Source organism: Schistocerca piceifrons, chromosome 7, assembly GCF_021461385.2.
Source record: "Schistocerca piceifrons isolate TAMUIC-IGC-003096 chromosome 7, iqSchPice1.1, whole genome shotgun sequence".
Lineage (NCBI taxonomy): Eukaryota > Metazoa > Arthropoda > Insecta > Orthoptera > Acrididae > Schistocerca > Schistocerca piceifrons.
The window spans coordinates 128,095,529-128,112,542 of NC_060144.1; the positions used below are offsets into that span (position 1 = coordinate 128,095,529).

The window sequence follows — 17,014 nt, forward strand, 5'->3', positions numbered from 1 at the left end:
GTATGGATGAAACAGAAGGTGTGAAAGACTATGTGCCTGTCTTGGACCCTTTTTAATCCTATCATTTCGTTCATGCTCTTCCACTCTTATTGTTCCCTCTTGGTTCTAGTACACTTATCCGTCTTTCTCTACAGCTTACTCCTATTTTTCTCAGAATTTTGAACAGTTTTCATGCAAATCCCATGAATGTGTCTTTATTTTTTTTCAGTCTTGCTTTCATTATCAACCACAATGTCAGAACTGCTTGCTGGGTGCCTTTACCTTTCCTAAAGCTAAACGAATCGCCATCTAACACATCCTCAATTTTCTTTTCCATTCTTCTACATATTATTCTTGTCATCAACTTCAATGCATGGACTGTTAAGCTGATTGTGTGATAATTCATGCACTTGCCAGCTCTTTGCAATTGAGTGGGTGAAGTTTTTCCAAAATTCAGGTGGTATATCGCCAGACTGATACTCCTACACAACAATGTGAATGGTCTTTTTGTTACCACTTCCCCCAATGATTTTAGAACTTCTGGTGGAATGTTTTATCTTTCCCTTCTGCCTTATTTGAGCCTAAGTCTTCAAAAGCTTTTTAAAATTCTGATTCTAATACTGGATCCCCTATTTCTTCTACATCTACACTACAATATGAAAAAAAGAAAGAATGAAAAAAAATCAGGAAAAATGTACAGATTTTGCTTGTTCAGATTGTAGTTTTCATTCAAATTAAGTAAAATATTTACATGACAATTCATTAATACTAAATGCATTAATACTAAATGCAATCTCATTAATTTAGCAAATCATACTCGTATATTTCTTCACAATTTCACGGTAGAGTTTAAATAACACATCACTTGCATGACGGCATCTCAGAAGGCATTCTTGAAATTGCAGCTGACTGAAATGTCCTTCTGTGTGAGAAGCAACAACAGATTTCTTCTGACTCTCAAACACGAATGTTAACGATGCTTTACTGTCCTGAAATGCAAAAGACAATGTTGCTTACAATCGTAAAAATTAGAAAACTGTATTGACAATAATAATAATAATAATAATAATAATAATACAAACCTTTGATTGTAAATCTGATGGATCTAATATTATCTCATCTCTTTTATCTATCATACAATTCACTGCTGCTACTAAAAATCTCATTGCAATTCCACTGTTCATAAGAGCCAGACATGAAGCATTTATGGAACATGCAAGAAACTGAAAAACAATATGTTCTTAAAATTCCATCAAGCATATACACAAGTTAAAAATGTTAATTTCAAAAGTAAACTGCAACATAACATTACCAAAAATCACAAAATTAACCCTGTTAGCTAAATTTCTGAATACCATTGTGAATGTAATAAGTCCTTACTGGCAATGTAAGAAGTAATATTGGTTAGCCAAATCGTAACACAACATGGTGCATCATTTCATATAAGCCCACCTCCATAGTTGAATGGTCAGCATAAATGACTGTTGTGCAGAGAACCTAGGATCTAGTTTGTCAAACATCTTCATCCACTTCTGCATCTATGCTCTGAAAACTAATGTGAAGTGGATGCCATATGGCACACCCCATTATGCCAGTAATTAGGGTTTTTCCCCATTCCATTCATGTATGGAGTGTGGAGAGAACGACTGCTTAAATGTGTATATGTGTGTGTGTGTGTGTGTGTGTGTGTGTGTGTGTGTGTGCGCGCGCGCGTGCGTGCGTGCGTGTGTGTTGTGTGGTGTAATTAAATTAATATTATCTTTGCAATCCCTACAGGAGCAATATGTATGGGGTTGTACGTTGTTCCTAGAATCATCACTTTAAAAACTTGGGTCTTGAAACTTTCTAAGTAGGTTTTCGTGGAATAGCCTGCATCTATCTTCAAGTGTCTGCCAGTTCAGTTTCTTCAGTATTCCACCATGGGTCAAACAAACCTGTGGCCATTCATGCTGCCTCTCTCTGCGTACATTCAATATCCCCTGATAGTTCTATTTGGTAAGGGTCCACACCCCTGAGCAATATTCTGGGATTGGTCACACAAGTGATTTGTATGCAGTCTCCTATGCAGATTCACAGCATTTCTTCACTATATTATCAATGAACTACAATCTGGCATCTGCTTTACCTAAGGCAGAGCCTATGTGATTGTTTCATTTCATAAACCTACACATTGTTACACCCAGGTATTTGCATGTGTTGGAGGATTCCAACTGAGGTTGATGGATCCTGTGATCTTAGTATACTACATTTCTTTAAGTCCACACTAATACATTTCTGAACACTTAAAGCAACTTGTGCCAGTCTCTGCACCACTTTGAGAGCTTACGGAGATCTGACTAAATATCTGCACAGCTTTTTCTCAGACAGTATTTCATTACAGATAATTGCATCACGGGTGAAAAGTCTGACCCTGTTATTAATATTACCCATACGGTCATTAATATACATCACGAAGAGAAAGGTTCCTAACACCGTCTCTTCAGCACACATGAAGTCACTTCTACATCAATCGAAGATTCTCCAGCCAAGATAACTTGCTTTGTTCTTCCTGTCAAAAGATCCTCAACTCAGTCACAAATGTTGCTTATTATCCCATGCAGTTGTACTTTTGATAATAAGTGCAGATGTGGTAATGAGTCAAATGATTTTTGAAATTGATAGGTACTGCATCTATCTGACTGTCTTGATAAATAGCTTTCAGTATATTAATGATTAATGGAAAATCTCATATGAGATGTGAAACAAATACTAACAAAGAGATAGAGGGGCTGGCCAGTACTTACCTCAGCTCAGTACAGCCGATAGATACACATAAAACACATAAAACAGAACCGAAAATTTATGTTCCTAGCTTTCGGAACATATGTTCCTTCATCGGGGAGGAGAGAGGGGAAAGAAAGGGAAGAAGGGAAAGGAGATTCAGTTACTCACAACCCAGGTTATGAAGCAACAGGGAAAGGAAAATAGGGAGGGTAGCAAAGATGGAGGCATGGTTGTCAGAGGGAAGCCAAAGATATTCTACTGTAAGTACTGTGCCAGCTTCAAACCAAAGAGGATGCATACAGAAGTAAAGAGGTATATAGTATAAAGATAAACACAACTATGTAGGATGAAAAGATGCGTGAATGGCTAAAGAGGAAAGGGAAGGAGGAGAAGACTGAAGAGTAAATGGGATTGAGGTTGTTTAACGTAGGTTCAGTCCAGGGGGATGGCGGGATGAAAGGATGTGTTGGAGTGCAAGTTCCCATCTCCGCAGTTCAGAGGGACTGGTGTTGGGTGGGAGAAGCCAAATGGCACATATGGTGTAGCAGGTTCCTAGGTCCCTAGAATTATGCTGGAGGGCATGCTCCGCTACTGGGTATTGGGCATCTCCTAGGCGGACAGTTCGTCTGTGTCTGCTCATGCGCTCAGCCAGTTTAGTTGTTGTCATGCCGATGTAAAAGGCTGTGCAGTGCAGGCATGTCAGTTGATAAATGACATGTGTAGTTTCACACGTGGCCCTGCCTTGAATTGTGTATGTTTTACCAGTAGCGGGGCTGGAATAGGTGGTTGTGGGGGGATGCATGGGGCAGGTTTTGCAGCGGGGTCGGTTACAGGGGTAGGAACCGCTGGGTGGAGAAGGTAGTCTGGGAATATTGTAGGGTTTAACAAGGATGTTACGGAGGTTAGGGGGGCGACGAAAGGCAACTCTGGGTGGTGTGGGGAGAATTTTGTCAAGGGATGATCTCATTTCAGGGGTTGACTTGAGAAAGTCATATCCCTGGCGGAGTAATTTGTTGATGTTTTCGAGGCCAGGATAATATTGGGTGACAAGGGGGATGCTTCTGTGTGGTCTGGGGGTAGGAACATTGTTGTTGGATGGGGAGGAATGTATTGCTCGGGAAATCTGTTTGTGGACAAGGTCTGCAGGATAGTTGCGGGAGAGGAAAGCATTGGTCAGGTTATTGGTGTAATTGTTGAGGGATTCGTCACTGGAGCAGATACGTTTGCCACGAATACCTAGGCTGTAGGGAAGGGAGCGTTTGATGTGGAAAGGATGGCAGCTATCAAAGTGAAGGTACTGTTGTTTGTTTGTGGGTTTGATATGGACAGAGGTGTGGATGTGAGCTTCAACAAGATGAAGGTCAACATCCAGGAAGGTGGCTTGGGTTTTGGAGAAGGACCAGGTGAAATTCAGATTCGAAAAGGAGTTGAGGTTATGGAGGAAATTAAGGAGTGTTTCTTCACCATGAGTCCAGACCACAAAGATGTCATCTATAAACCTATACCAGACCAGGGGAAGCAGCTGTTGGGTCTTCAGGAAAGCCTCCTCCATGCGGCCCATGAAGAGGTTGGAATAGGACGGAGCCATCCTGGTTCCCATGGCCGTTCCCCTGATTTGTTTGTAGGTCTGGCCTTCAAAAGTGAAGTAATTATGGGTAAGGATGAAGTTGGTAAGTGTCGGTTGGTCACAGTCAGTGTGCTCCCTGCCGCCGTTGGATAAGCAGCTGAGCAGCAAGTCGTATACTCCTAGCTCACTCATTTGTTACATAGTTTAATTCTTAATTTCTTTGCGTGTTTTTGGTACTTGCATTGTTTAATTCATAAATTTCGGGCGTATTATAGTATTTGAGAGTTGTAGCATCGCGTTTTAGTACCTGAATAGTGTAAATTCGCGTAGTCGTTAGTCTTCTGTTTTTGTTTTGAACGGCCAGTGTCGGTTGGTCACGGTCAGTGTGCTCCCTGCCGCCGTTGGATAAGCAGCTGAGCAGCAAGTCGTATACTCCTAGCTCAATCATTTGTTACATAGTTTAATTCTTAATTTCTTTGCGTGTTTTTGGTACTTGCATTGTTTAATTCATAAATTTCGGGCGTATTATAGTATTTGAGAGTGTAGCATCGCGTTTTAGTACCTGAATAGTGTAAATTCGCGTAGTCTCCTTCCGCCGCCGAGCAGTGTCAGCAGTGCGCAAGTAGCAGCATTACTGCATTTACTAGGCAATCTTGTATTTTAATAACTGTTTAAATTTTGTTGATTTGTTTGCGCTCTCTGTAGATTAGTTCAGACGTTCTTTGCAAAACAGTTTTTAGCATGGATAGGGACTGCAACTGCTGTGTTCGGATGCAGGCTGAGTTGGCATCCCTTCGCTCCCAGCTTCAGGCAGTGTTGGCTTCGGTCACACAGCTTGAGGCTGTTGCCAATGGGCATCACTGTGGGGGTCCGGATGGGGGATTGTCGGGGACGGCCAGCTCGTCCCACGCATCCCCTGATCGGACTACGACTGTGGTTGCCCGGGATACTGCCCGCATTGAGGCTGATCCCTCACCTGTGGTAGAGTGGGAGGTCGTCTCAAGGTGTGGCAGGGGGTGAAAGACATTCCGGAGGGCTGAACGGAAAGCCTCTCCAGTTTGTCTGACGAACCGGTTTCAGGCTCTGTCTCAGGCTGATACTGATCTTCGGCCTGACATGGCTGCTTGTCCTGTTCCAGAGGTTGCCCCTCAGTCTGCAAGATCCGGGCAGTCGCAGAGGGTGGGCTTACTGGTAGTTGGGAGCTCCAACGTCAGGCGCGTAATGGGGCCCCTTAGGAAAATGGCAGCAAGAGAGGGGAAGAAAACCAATGTGCACTCCGTGTGCATACCGGGGGAAGTCATTCCAGATGTGGAAAGGGTCCTTCCGGATGCCATGAAGGGTACAGGGTGCACCCATCTGCAGGTGGTCGCTCATGTCGGCACCGATGATGTGTGTCGCTATGGATCGGAGGAAATCCTCTCTGGCTTCCGGCGGCTATCTGATTTGGTGAAGACTGCCAGTCTCACTAGCGGGATGAAAGCAGAGCTCACCATCTGCAGCATCGTCGACAGGACTGACTGCGGACCTTTGGTACAGAGCCGCGTGGAGGGTCTGAATCAGAAGCTGAGACGGTTCTGCGACCGTGTGGGCTGCAGATTCCTCGACTTGCGCCATAGGGTGGTGGGGTTTCGGGTTCCGCTGGATAGGTCAGGAGTCCACTACACGCAACAAGCGGCTACACGGGTAGCAGGGGTTGTGTGGCGTGGGCTGGGCGGTTTTTTAGGTTAGATGGCCTTGGGCAAGTACAGAAAGGGCAACAGCCTCAACGGGTGCGGGGCAAAGTCAGGACATGCGGGGACCAAGCAGCAATCGGTATTGTAATTGTCAACTGTCGAAGCTGCGTTGGTAAAGTACCAGAACTTCAAGCGCTGATAGAAAGCACCGAAGCTGAAATCGTTATAGGTACAGAAAGCTGGCTTAAGCCAGAGATAAATTCTGCCGAAATTTTTACAAAGGTACAGACGGTGTTTAGAAAGGATAGATTGCATGCAACCGGTGGTGGAGTGTTCGTCGCTGTTAGTAGTAGTTTATCCTGTAGTGAAGTAGAAGTGGATAGTTCCTGTGAATTATTATGGGTGGAGGTTACACTCAACAACCGAACTAGGTTAATAATTGGCTCCTTTTACCGACCTCCCGACTCAGCAGCATTAGTGGCAGAACAACTGAGAGAAAATTTGGAATACATTTCACATAAATTTTCTCAGCATGTTATAGTCTTAGGTGGAGATTTCAATTTACCAGATATAGACTGGGACACTCAGATGTTTAGGACGGGTGGTAGGGACAGAGCATCGAGTGACATTATACTGAATGCACTATCCGAAAATTACCTCGAGCAATTAAACAGAGAACCGACTCGTGGAGATAACATCTTGGACCTACTGATAACAAACAGACCTGAACTTTTCGACTCTGTATGTACAGAACAGGGAATCAGTGATCATAAGGCCGTTGCAGCATCCCTGAATATGGAAGTTAATAGGAATATAAAAAAGGGGAGGAAGGTTTATCTGTTTAGCAAGAGTAATAGAAGGCAGATTTCAGACTACCTAACAGATCAAAACGAAAATTTCTGTTCCGACACTGACAATGTTGAGTGTTTATGGAAAAAGTTCAAGGCAATCGTAAAATGCGTTTTAGACAGGTACGTGCCGAGTAAAACTGTGAGGGACGGGAAAAACCCACCGTGGTACAACAACAAAGTTAGGAAACTACTGCGAAAGCAAAGAGAGCTCCACTCCAAGTTTAAACGCAGCCAAAACCTCTCAGACAAACAGAAGCTAAAAGATGTCAAAGTTAGCGTAAGGAGAGCTATGCTTGAAGCGTTCGGTGAATTCGAAAGTAAAATTCTATGTACCGACTTGACAGAAAATCCTAGGAAGTTCTGGTCTTACGTTAAATCAGTAAGTGGCTCGAAACAGCATATCCAGACACTCCGCGATGATTATGGCATTGAAACAGAGGATGACACGCGTAAAGCTGAAATACTAAACTCCTTTTTCCAAAGCTGTTTCACAGAGGAAGACCGCACTGCAGTTCCTTCTCTAAATCCTCGCACAAACGAAAAAATGGCTGACATCGAAATAAGTGTCCAAGGAATAGAAAAGCAACTGGAATCACTCAATAGAGGAAAGTCCACTGGACCTGATGGGATACCAATTCGATTCTACACAGAGTACGCGAAAGAACTTGCCCCCCTTCTAACAGCCGTGTACCGCAAGTCTCTAGAGGAACGGAGGGTTCCAAATGATTGGAAAAGAGCACAAATAGTCCCAGTCTTCAAGAAGGGTCGTCGAGCAGATGCGCAAAACTATAGACCTATATCTCTGACGTCGATCTGTTGTAGAATTTTAGAACATGTTTTTTGCTCGAGTATCGTGTCGTTTTTGGAAACCCAGAATCTACTATGTAGGAATCAACATGGATTCCGGAAACAGCGATCGTGTGAGACCCAACTCGCTTTATTTGTTCATGAGACCCAGAAAATATTAGATACAGGCTCCCAGGTAGATGCTATTTTTCTTGACTTCTGGAAGGCGTTCGATACAGTTCCGCACTGTGGCCTGATAAACAAAGTAAGAGCCTACAGAATATCAGACCAGCTGTGTAGCTGGATTGAAGAGTTTTTAGCAAACAGAACACAGCATGTTGTTATCAATGGAGAGACGTCTACAGACAAAGTAACCTCTGGCGTGCCACAGGGGAGTGTTATGGGACCATTGCTTTTCACAATATATATAAATGACCTAGCAGATAGTGTCGGAAGTTCCATGCGGCTTTTCGCGGATGATGCTGTAGTATACAGAGAAGTTGCAGCATTAGAAAATTGTAGCGAAATGCAGGAAGATCTGCAGCGGATAGGCACTTGGTGCAGGGAGTGGCAACTGACCCTTAACATAGACAAATGTAATGTATTGCGAATACATAGAAAGAAGGATCCTTTATTGTATGATTATATGATAGCGGAACAAACACTGGTAGCAGTTACTTCTGTAAAATATCTGGGAGTATGCGTGCGGAACGATTTGAAGTGGAATGATTATATAAAATTAATTGTTGGTAAGGCGGGTACCAGGTTGAGATTCATTGGGAGAGTGCTTAGAAAATGTAGTCCATGAACAAAGGAGGTGGCTTACAAAACACTCGTTCGACCTATACTTGAGTATTGCTCATCAGTGTGGGATCCGTACCAGATCGGTCTGACAGAGGAGATAGAGAAGATCCAAAGAAGAGCGGCGCGTTTCGTCACAGGGTTATTTGGTAACCGTGATAGCATTACGGAGATGTTTAATAAACTCAAGTGGCAGACTCTGCAAGAGAGGCGCTCTGCATCGCGGTGTAGCTTGCTCGCCAGGTTTCGAGAGGGTGCGTTTCTGGATGAGGTATCGAATATATTGCTTCCCCCTACTTATACCTCCCGAGGAGATCACGAATGTAAAATTAGAGAGATTAGAGCGCGCACGGAGGCTTTCAGACAGTCGTTCTTCCCGCGAACCATACGCGACTGGAACAGGAAAGGGAGGTAATGACAGTGGCACGTAAAGTGCCTTCCGCCACACACCGTTGGGTGGCTTGCGGAGTATAAATGTAGATGTAGATGTAGAATGAGGTTTTTGGAAGATCTTCGGGTGGGCGTTGGGAGAGGTAGTGCTCAAGGGCAGAGAGACCATGGGTATGTGGGATGTTTGTGTAAAGGGATGTAGCATCTATGGTGACAAGAAAGGTTTCAGGTGGGAGAGGAGTGGGAATGGATTTGAGGCGTTCTAGGAAGTGGTTTGTGTCTTTGATGTAGGATGGGAGTCTGCGGGTGATAGGTTGGAAGTGCTGGTCTACCAGAGCTGAGATACGTTCGGTTGGGGCTTTGAAGCCTGCTACAATGGGACGGCCAGGATGGTTCTCTTTGTGGATTTTGGGTAATAGGTAGAAGGTAGGGGTACGTGGTTCAGGTGGAGTGAGTAAGTCTATGGAAGCCATTGTGAGGCCTTGTGAGGGACCTTGGATTTTTAGGATTTTTTGCAGCTCAGTCTGGATGGAGGGAATGGGATCCTGGGTAACAGCTTTGTAGGTTGAGGTGTCGGAGAGTTGACGCAGTCCTTCTGCCACACACTCCACAAGGTCAAGTACGACAGTTGTGGAGCCTTTATCCGCCGGGAGGATGACAATAGAGTGGTCTATTTTCAGCTCCTTAATGGCACGGGATTCAGCTGGGGTGATGTTGGGGGTTGTCGGGATGTTCTTCAAGAAGGACTGGGAGGCAACACTGGATGTGAGGAATTCCTGAAATGTCTGCAGGTGATGGTTTTGGGGGAGGGGAGGAGGATCCCTTTGAGAAGGCAGTCGGAACTGTTCTAGACAGGGTTCAACACTGGGTCTAGTACTTGGGGGCTGTGTTTGGGTAGTGAAGTGATATTTCCAGTTGAGGTTCCGGGTGAATGAGAGGAGATCTTTAACCAGGGCAGTGTGGTTGAATTTAGGTGTGGGGCTAAAGGTTAAGCCTTTTGATAGAACAGATGCCTCTGGAGGAGAGAGGGATCTGGATGAGAGGTTTAGGACTGAATTGGGACTGGTGATATGTGGCATTTGACTGTGGTTATAGTTGAGATTTGGTCTGTGTGGGGTATGTGCTGGGATGGGGAGATTGAGTAGGGTGGCTAGGCTAGGTTTGTTGACTATGAGGGGGGTTTGTTGAAGGTTCTGTTGTGGTTGGTGTTTGTGAGGGATAGGGAGAGAGACCCCACTTCTTAGGTGTTGCACTAGCACTGTGGATAGTTTTTTCAGGTGGTGTGTGGCATGGAACTCAAGTTTGCAGCTGGCTTCTAGGATGATGTTCCTGAGTGTGTTCTCCAAGCAAGGGTTTGAGAGGTGGAGGACTTTGAAGAGAGATAGGAGCTGTTGGGAGTGGTGGTTACATGAAGTAGTGTAGAGATTCAGGACAAGTTGGGTAAGGGCTAAAGATTGAAGTTCTGGAAATCCAGGAGAGACTGGTGGAAGGAGGAATTGCACCCGGAGATGGGAACTTTTATAGTAAGCCCTTTAGGGGTAATTCCAAAGGTTAAGCAGGACCGGAGGAAAAGTATGTGGGATTGCAGTTTGGCTACGGTGAATGCATGTTTCCGGAATGAATGTAAATATTGTAGTATAGGATTAGGGTACATAGTGGATAACTGGTGGGTAGGGAAATTAAATAACTAAAGTTGAAATAGTAATCATAAGAAGGAATTAAACGCGGAGGGAAGGACGAGAAAGAAAGAAATTGTGTTGGTAACGTTCAATACCAAAGGGAGACCACTAAATAAGAAAAATACGGAAAAAGTTTGACCAGACCAAGCAAGTATGTCCAGATCAGGAGAAAAGAACACACGTTGCTTAAAAACACAGATAGCGAGTGGCGAAAAAAAGATCGCGCGTGCTGCAAAAAAGATGGGAACCAGGATGGCTCCATCCTATGCCAACCTCTTCATGGGCCGCATGGAGGAGGCTTTCCTGAAGACCCAACAGCAGCTTCCCCTGGCCTGGTATAGGTTTATAGATGACATCTTTGTGGTCTGGACTCATGGTGAAGAAACACTCCTTAATTTCCTCCATAACCTCAACTCCTTTTCGAATCTGAATTTCACCTGGTCCTTCTCCAAAACCCAAGCCACCTTCCTGGATGTTGACCTTCATCTTGTTGAAGCTCACATCCACACCTCTGTCCATATCAAACCCACAAACAAACAACAGTACCTTCACTTTGATAGCTGCCATCCTTTCCACATCAAACGCTCCCTTCCCTACAGCCTAGGTATTCGTGGCAAACGTATCTGCTCCAGTGACGAATCCCTCAACAATTACACCAATAACCTGACCAATGCTTTCCTCTCCCGCAACTATCCTGCAGACCTTGTCCACAAACAGATTTCCCGAGCAATACATTCCTCCCCATCCAACAACAATGTTCCTACCCCCAGACCACACAGAAGCATCCCCCTTGTCATCCAATATTATCCTGGCCTCGAAAACATCAACAAATTACTCCACCAGGGATATGACTTTCTCAAGTCAACCCCTGAAATGAGATCATCCCTTGACAAAATTCTCCCCACACCACCCAGAGTTGCCTTTCGTCGCCCCCCTAACCTCCGTAACATCCTTGTTAAACCCTACAATATTCCCAGACTACCTTCTCCACCCAGCGGTTCCTACCCCTGTAACCGACCCCGCTGCAAAACCTGCCCCATGCATCCCCCCACAACCACCTACTCCAGTCCCGCTACTGGTAAAACATACACAATTCAAGGCAGGGCCACGTGTGAAACTACACATGTCATTTATCAACTGACATGCCTGCACTGCACAGCCTTTTACATCGGCATGACAACAATTAAACTGGCTGAGCGCATGAGCGGACACAGACGAACTGTCCGCCTAGGAGATGCCCAATACCCAGTAGCGGAGCATGCCCTCCAGCATAATTCTAGGGACCTAGGAACCTGCTACACCATATGTGCCATTTGGCTTCTCCCACCCAACACCAGTCCCTCTGAACTGCGGAGATGGGAACTTGCACTCCAACACATCCTTTCATCCCGCCATCCCCCTGGACTGAACCTACGTTAAACAACCTCAATCCCATTTACTCTTCAGTCTTCTCCTCCTTCCCTTTCCTCTTTAGCCATTCACGCATCTTTTCATCCTACATAGTTGTGTTTATCTTTATACTATATACCTCTTTACTTCTGTATGCATCCTCTTTGGTTTGAAGCTGGCACAGTACTTACAGTAGAATATCTTTGGCTTCCCTCTGACAACCATGCCTCCATCCTTGCTACCCTCCCTATTTTCCTTTCCCTGTTGCTTCATAACCTGGGTTGTGAGTAACTGAATCTCCTTTCCCTTCTTCCCTTTCTTTCCCCTCTCTCCTCCCCGATGAAGGAACATTTGTTCCGAAAGCTAGGAACATAAATTTTCGGTTCTGTTTTATGTGTTTTATGTGTATCTATCAGCTGTACTGAGCTGAGGTAAGTACTGGCCAGCCCCTCTATCTCTTTGTTAGTATTTGCTTTCAGTATATTATGTGACAAAAATAAATTTCACATGATCGATGTTTTCAGAATCTATGATGGCTGCCATAGAGGACATCATTCAGTTCGACATGCTTTGTTACATGTGCACTCAGAACATGTTCTGAAACTACAACAAATGGATGTCAAGGATACTGGACAGTTATTTTGTGGATACTTCGGCTATACTTCTTGTTGGCAGCTGTGATCTATGCTTTTTAGTAACTACCGGGCAAGGGTTTTTGTTTGACAGATCTTTAGTAGATTAAAGTTAAAAAGGGAGCTAACTCAGGGGCAAATTCAGTATAGAATTAAGACAGGGATTCCATCAGATCCTGGAGTTTCATTTAGTTTTAACAGTTTCAGCTTTTTCTCAACACCACTGAAGCGAACACTTAATTTCATTCATCTTTTCAGTGGTACAAGCATTAAATTAGGGCAATACTCCCAGATTTACCTCTGAAAGAAACATTTGAAAATGGAGTTAACAATTTCTACTATTGCTTTCCAGCCCACAGTTTGAGTTCCTGTCTCAATCGCTAGTGACTAGACACCAACACTGGCACCACTAACGGCATTTACACATTACAATAATTTCTTTAGTTTTTGTGAGAGTTATTCTGCTCCACTAGTTATTGAAGATATCACACATTGCCCTCTTGACAGCCAAACACATTTTGTTCAGCATTTCTTGATCTATCGCCCTATGCTTTGTTTTACACCTACTACGCAGTAGTCTGTTTCTTTACAAGTTTCTTTAAAGTGATGTATACCAAAGAGGGTCCCTCCCATAATGAACTGTTCTATAGGGTACATATCAATCCAGTGACATGTCAGTTAGTCTTTTTAACTTGAACCATAGTTCCTGAGATAAAAGTGTCAAGTTCCTCACTGAGATGTGACACAGCAGCTTCTTTATCTAGTTTGCTGAACATATAAATCTTTCTACATGTCATAGTTGCACTTTGTACTCTGGTAATCATTGCTGCTACAACTGCTTGTGATCACTGATACCAGTTTCATTGAGGACATTCTCTAAGATATCATCATGAGTTGGGTTCTGAACCATCTGCTCTAGATAATATTCAGAGAAGGTATTCAGTACTGTTCCACAGGATGTTTTGTCATGCTGTCCACTAACAAAATTGTAATTATCCAAATTAAAGGGTCCTCCAATGATTACAGTGCAACCGGGGAACTTATGTAATGAAAACTGAGGTTCTTCTATCAGGTTTTTGGTGACATTGGGAAGTGAGTCTGGTGGTCTATAGAAAGATCAGAATATAAATTTATGTCAACCTGATATTGGGTTGTGCCCAAGTAATCTCACATGAAGTTTTAATTTCTATCTCAATGGATATGAGTTTCTTGTCTATTTCTACAAATACATCCACCTCTATTTCCCATTAGCCTATCTTTTCAATATACACTTCTTCCCACTTCAAGCTTTATCCAGATTTCTGTACCAACTATTAGTAAGCTTCATTGCTTTGTAGGAGCTTTGTATGCCCTGGCACTTTGTTGTAGATGCTCCGCCAATTCACAACTACGACTGTAATATTGTCACCTGTGGGGAGCACATCTATGCATCCTGTACTGCTAATTCTAGGTCTCCTGCAGTTATCGTTTTTTGGACTGCATAGATTGTCGCCTAATCTAAAAAACACTTGTATGCATTCCACAGTCAGTACCTCAGTAGCAGCCTCCAATGTGTAGTGTGCATCTGACTCTTTTAGAGGTACCTCGTAATTCTCAACTCTATGCCAAATGATACGAAGTCACAGCCCACCATGTGGGCCTTCCACTCGATTCAGAACCAGCAGGCTACAATCTGTAGAGTGTGAGCTTCATTGAAACTCCATGAACAAGACTGATATTCTCAACCTTACATACCAGCTGCTCGAATGATCCAAGTATACCTTGGAGCCCAAGTGAGAGGCACCGTCTGTCCAATGTGCACCACAATCTGCAACTAGTTACACCCTGCTCCCTTGATGGGTGCTGGAATGGCCAACATGATGAATGAGGCCCCAAGACATACACACTGAATGCACCTGTTGTTCCTTCCCGTCCCTTGCTACTATTTCCCTACAGGATACCATTATTTGCCGTACAATTGCACTGCTGACGATTAACATACCCCTACCCATTTCCGTCCATATGCCCTTGACAAGACACTTTTCAGTGGAAAACAGCATCTTGAACTTGTTGGTTAGGAGGATGGGTGTACACATTAAGATCTATTTAGTCCCTATCGCTCCTGTGTAGGACACCTTGACCCCACTATTCACATGCCACTCGAACCCAAGTGGACAACTAAAGAGAGATCCTGTTGCATGTCCTGCAAAAGAGAGAGTATCCACAGAAGAGGATAGTACTTGAGGTATCTTTGTTGCCTCTGGTACATGATTTGGTAGCCTTCCTGACACACCCATTCACAGCAGCTTCCTATCACTCTTCAATAGTCTGGATGATTTCAAATATCTACAAACAGCACCTAACTCACTCAGTGGCTGAGAACAGCATACACAATGGGGCGGCATTGTGCCTGGTGTAATATTTTACAGAACAGTGATCCTCTTCTCATTTATAGCTCTGATATGCTAATAATATTACCAGCAGCCTTTCAGAAGTGTAGTGAATAACAGCCAAAACAAGAAATCTACTACAGTAACAGGAAAATCTGGTACGAAATTTACTGTTTAGAAGAAATGTTTTTCAGGTTACGGTCACTAACAAATTCAACAACAGTGTTAATATGTGATAATGTAGACAATTTACACTCCTTATAAAAGAGTAAACTAATATGTCACTAATCTGACATGTTAGTTACTTACACTAACTGTAAATCACAAATGTTGATACTATGAGGTAGGTTATGCATAATAACAAACCTTACAACAGTGACCCCAAGGGTAGTGTCATAACTTTACAATCCTTCATACTGACATAAAAAGATGCCTTAGGCAGTGGATGACAACATATGGTTGACAATGGGCGGTAGCTATCATGTTTCTAACATTCCCTCATCTTTTACAAGTATCTCCTCACTACGCCATGTCAAGTTTCACATTATAAATAAATACACATGCAATTTTCCTTTGAGAAAGGATATTTAAAATAAGAATTCAGTACTCTGACATTTTTTTCGGCTGTCTATTCAAGTGCCCATGTCATCAAAAAGTCTCTGGCCACAAATTTGTTGTATCACTTAAAAATACCTGTGATAATCTTAATGTTGACTTCTTATTTTACTGAAGCTATTCAGTTATTTTGATACTGGCAGAGACTGCATAAATAAAGATATCATAAATAAAGATCGACTCAGTAACAATTATGCTGAATGGCATGCACACAGAAAAATTAATTTTAGTAGAGAATATATGGAAATAAAACTATTAGTAATATGGTGTTTATTACATGAACAGATGACATACAAATGCAATATCCCAAAATTATATATAGTTAGACAAGAAGCGAGAGCTGTGCCCTTCAGGTGCAGTTATAAATTGCAAGTGAGGAACTTAATAGGCTGAAGAGCTGAAGAGGGGGAAGGACGCTGAGGAATGTCAACTGGCAGTTGGTAATAAGGTTGCTAGGAGATGATTTCACTTTGGGTATCACCAGCAGATTTTACCAACAGTCAGACTGTAGTGAGAAGAGTCTGTTGTAGCTCTAGATGCAGAAACATGCAACACACTTCAACAGTTAATAAGCCAAAGACAATTGTCAATTACAATAGAAAAAAAGAAGGTTCTGCTGTTAGGTAGTTCTCATGGCAGAGGTGCAGGTCAACAGTTGCAGGAAATACTAGGGAGTGAGTACTGGGTCACTGGCACTGTGAAACCTAGTGGAGGGTTGGCTTAGTCGATGGATAACACAGAAGAGTTATGTGGGAATTTAAAAACACAGTATCAGATCAGACAGTGACTGTGGGTAAAGCTGGGAATGGTCTTGACAGTAACAAGGATTGTGACAGCCCGGAAAATATAGCTACACGAACCGGTGGCACAAATGTGCACCTCACAAAGCTGTTTCAGTATCATGATCAGCCTTATCTTTATATGGCTGTTAGGTATATTAACATAGGGGTTGAGAGGGTACTGATGGCGAGGGGTACAGTTCAAATTGCAGACGTGCCAGTTGAGGCTGTTGATAGATTGAGTTTCAGAAGATATGGCCTGCATGTGAATAAGTATAGGATGATGAGGTTGACAAAGCTTATAATGATAATGTATTGACAGGTTGATAGTATCCCTCGTGAGAAAATGCCAGTACTAATTGGTAACACAGCTGATAGGTATCCCATTTAAGTGAAGTCTCTCCACAAAGAAACCACCTTCAAAAATGGTAAGGTATCCAAGTAGTGAAGCAAACAGCGTATTTCACCAAAACATAGGAGTATTAGAGACAAAGTTGGTGAACTGCTTATAGATGTTATCTCTGATGATATTGGCTCATTAGAGTACCCCATTTAAACCATGTAACAATTGAGAGGCTTCCTACATGAGAAGAGAGATTAGCTGCCTATTTTTCAAGAAGTTCTTTGCAGGTTGGTGAGTGGCCATGTACATGAAAAATGGTATTTCATTTACATTTATCGATGTATCAAAGCACTGCACAGAACTTGTCATTGTTGTGCAGGAGCAGCTCAATTTAGTGA

The 17,014-nt window shown here is 43.2% G+C and overlaps 1 protein-coding gene across 1 annotated transcript in view; it reads right to left on the reverse strand.

Annotated features, from left to right (window-relative positions):
* Window positions 1-686: 686 nt before the first annotated feature.
* Window positions 687-17,014, reverse strand: part of LOC124805151 (exosome complex component RRP46) — a 59,485-nt gene continuing 43,157 nt past the window's right edge. Inside the window, exons 4-5 of the mRNA XM_047265621.1 lie at window positions 1,062-1,202; window positions 687-968 (exon numbers count right to left, since the gene is read on the reverse strand). Coding sequence (XP_047121577.1) covers window positions 783-968; window positions 1,062-1,202 — 327 coding nt within the window. The 3' untranslated portion in view covers window positions 687-782. The remainder of the gene's footprint in view (window positions 969-1,061; window positions 1,203-17,014) is intronic.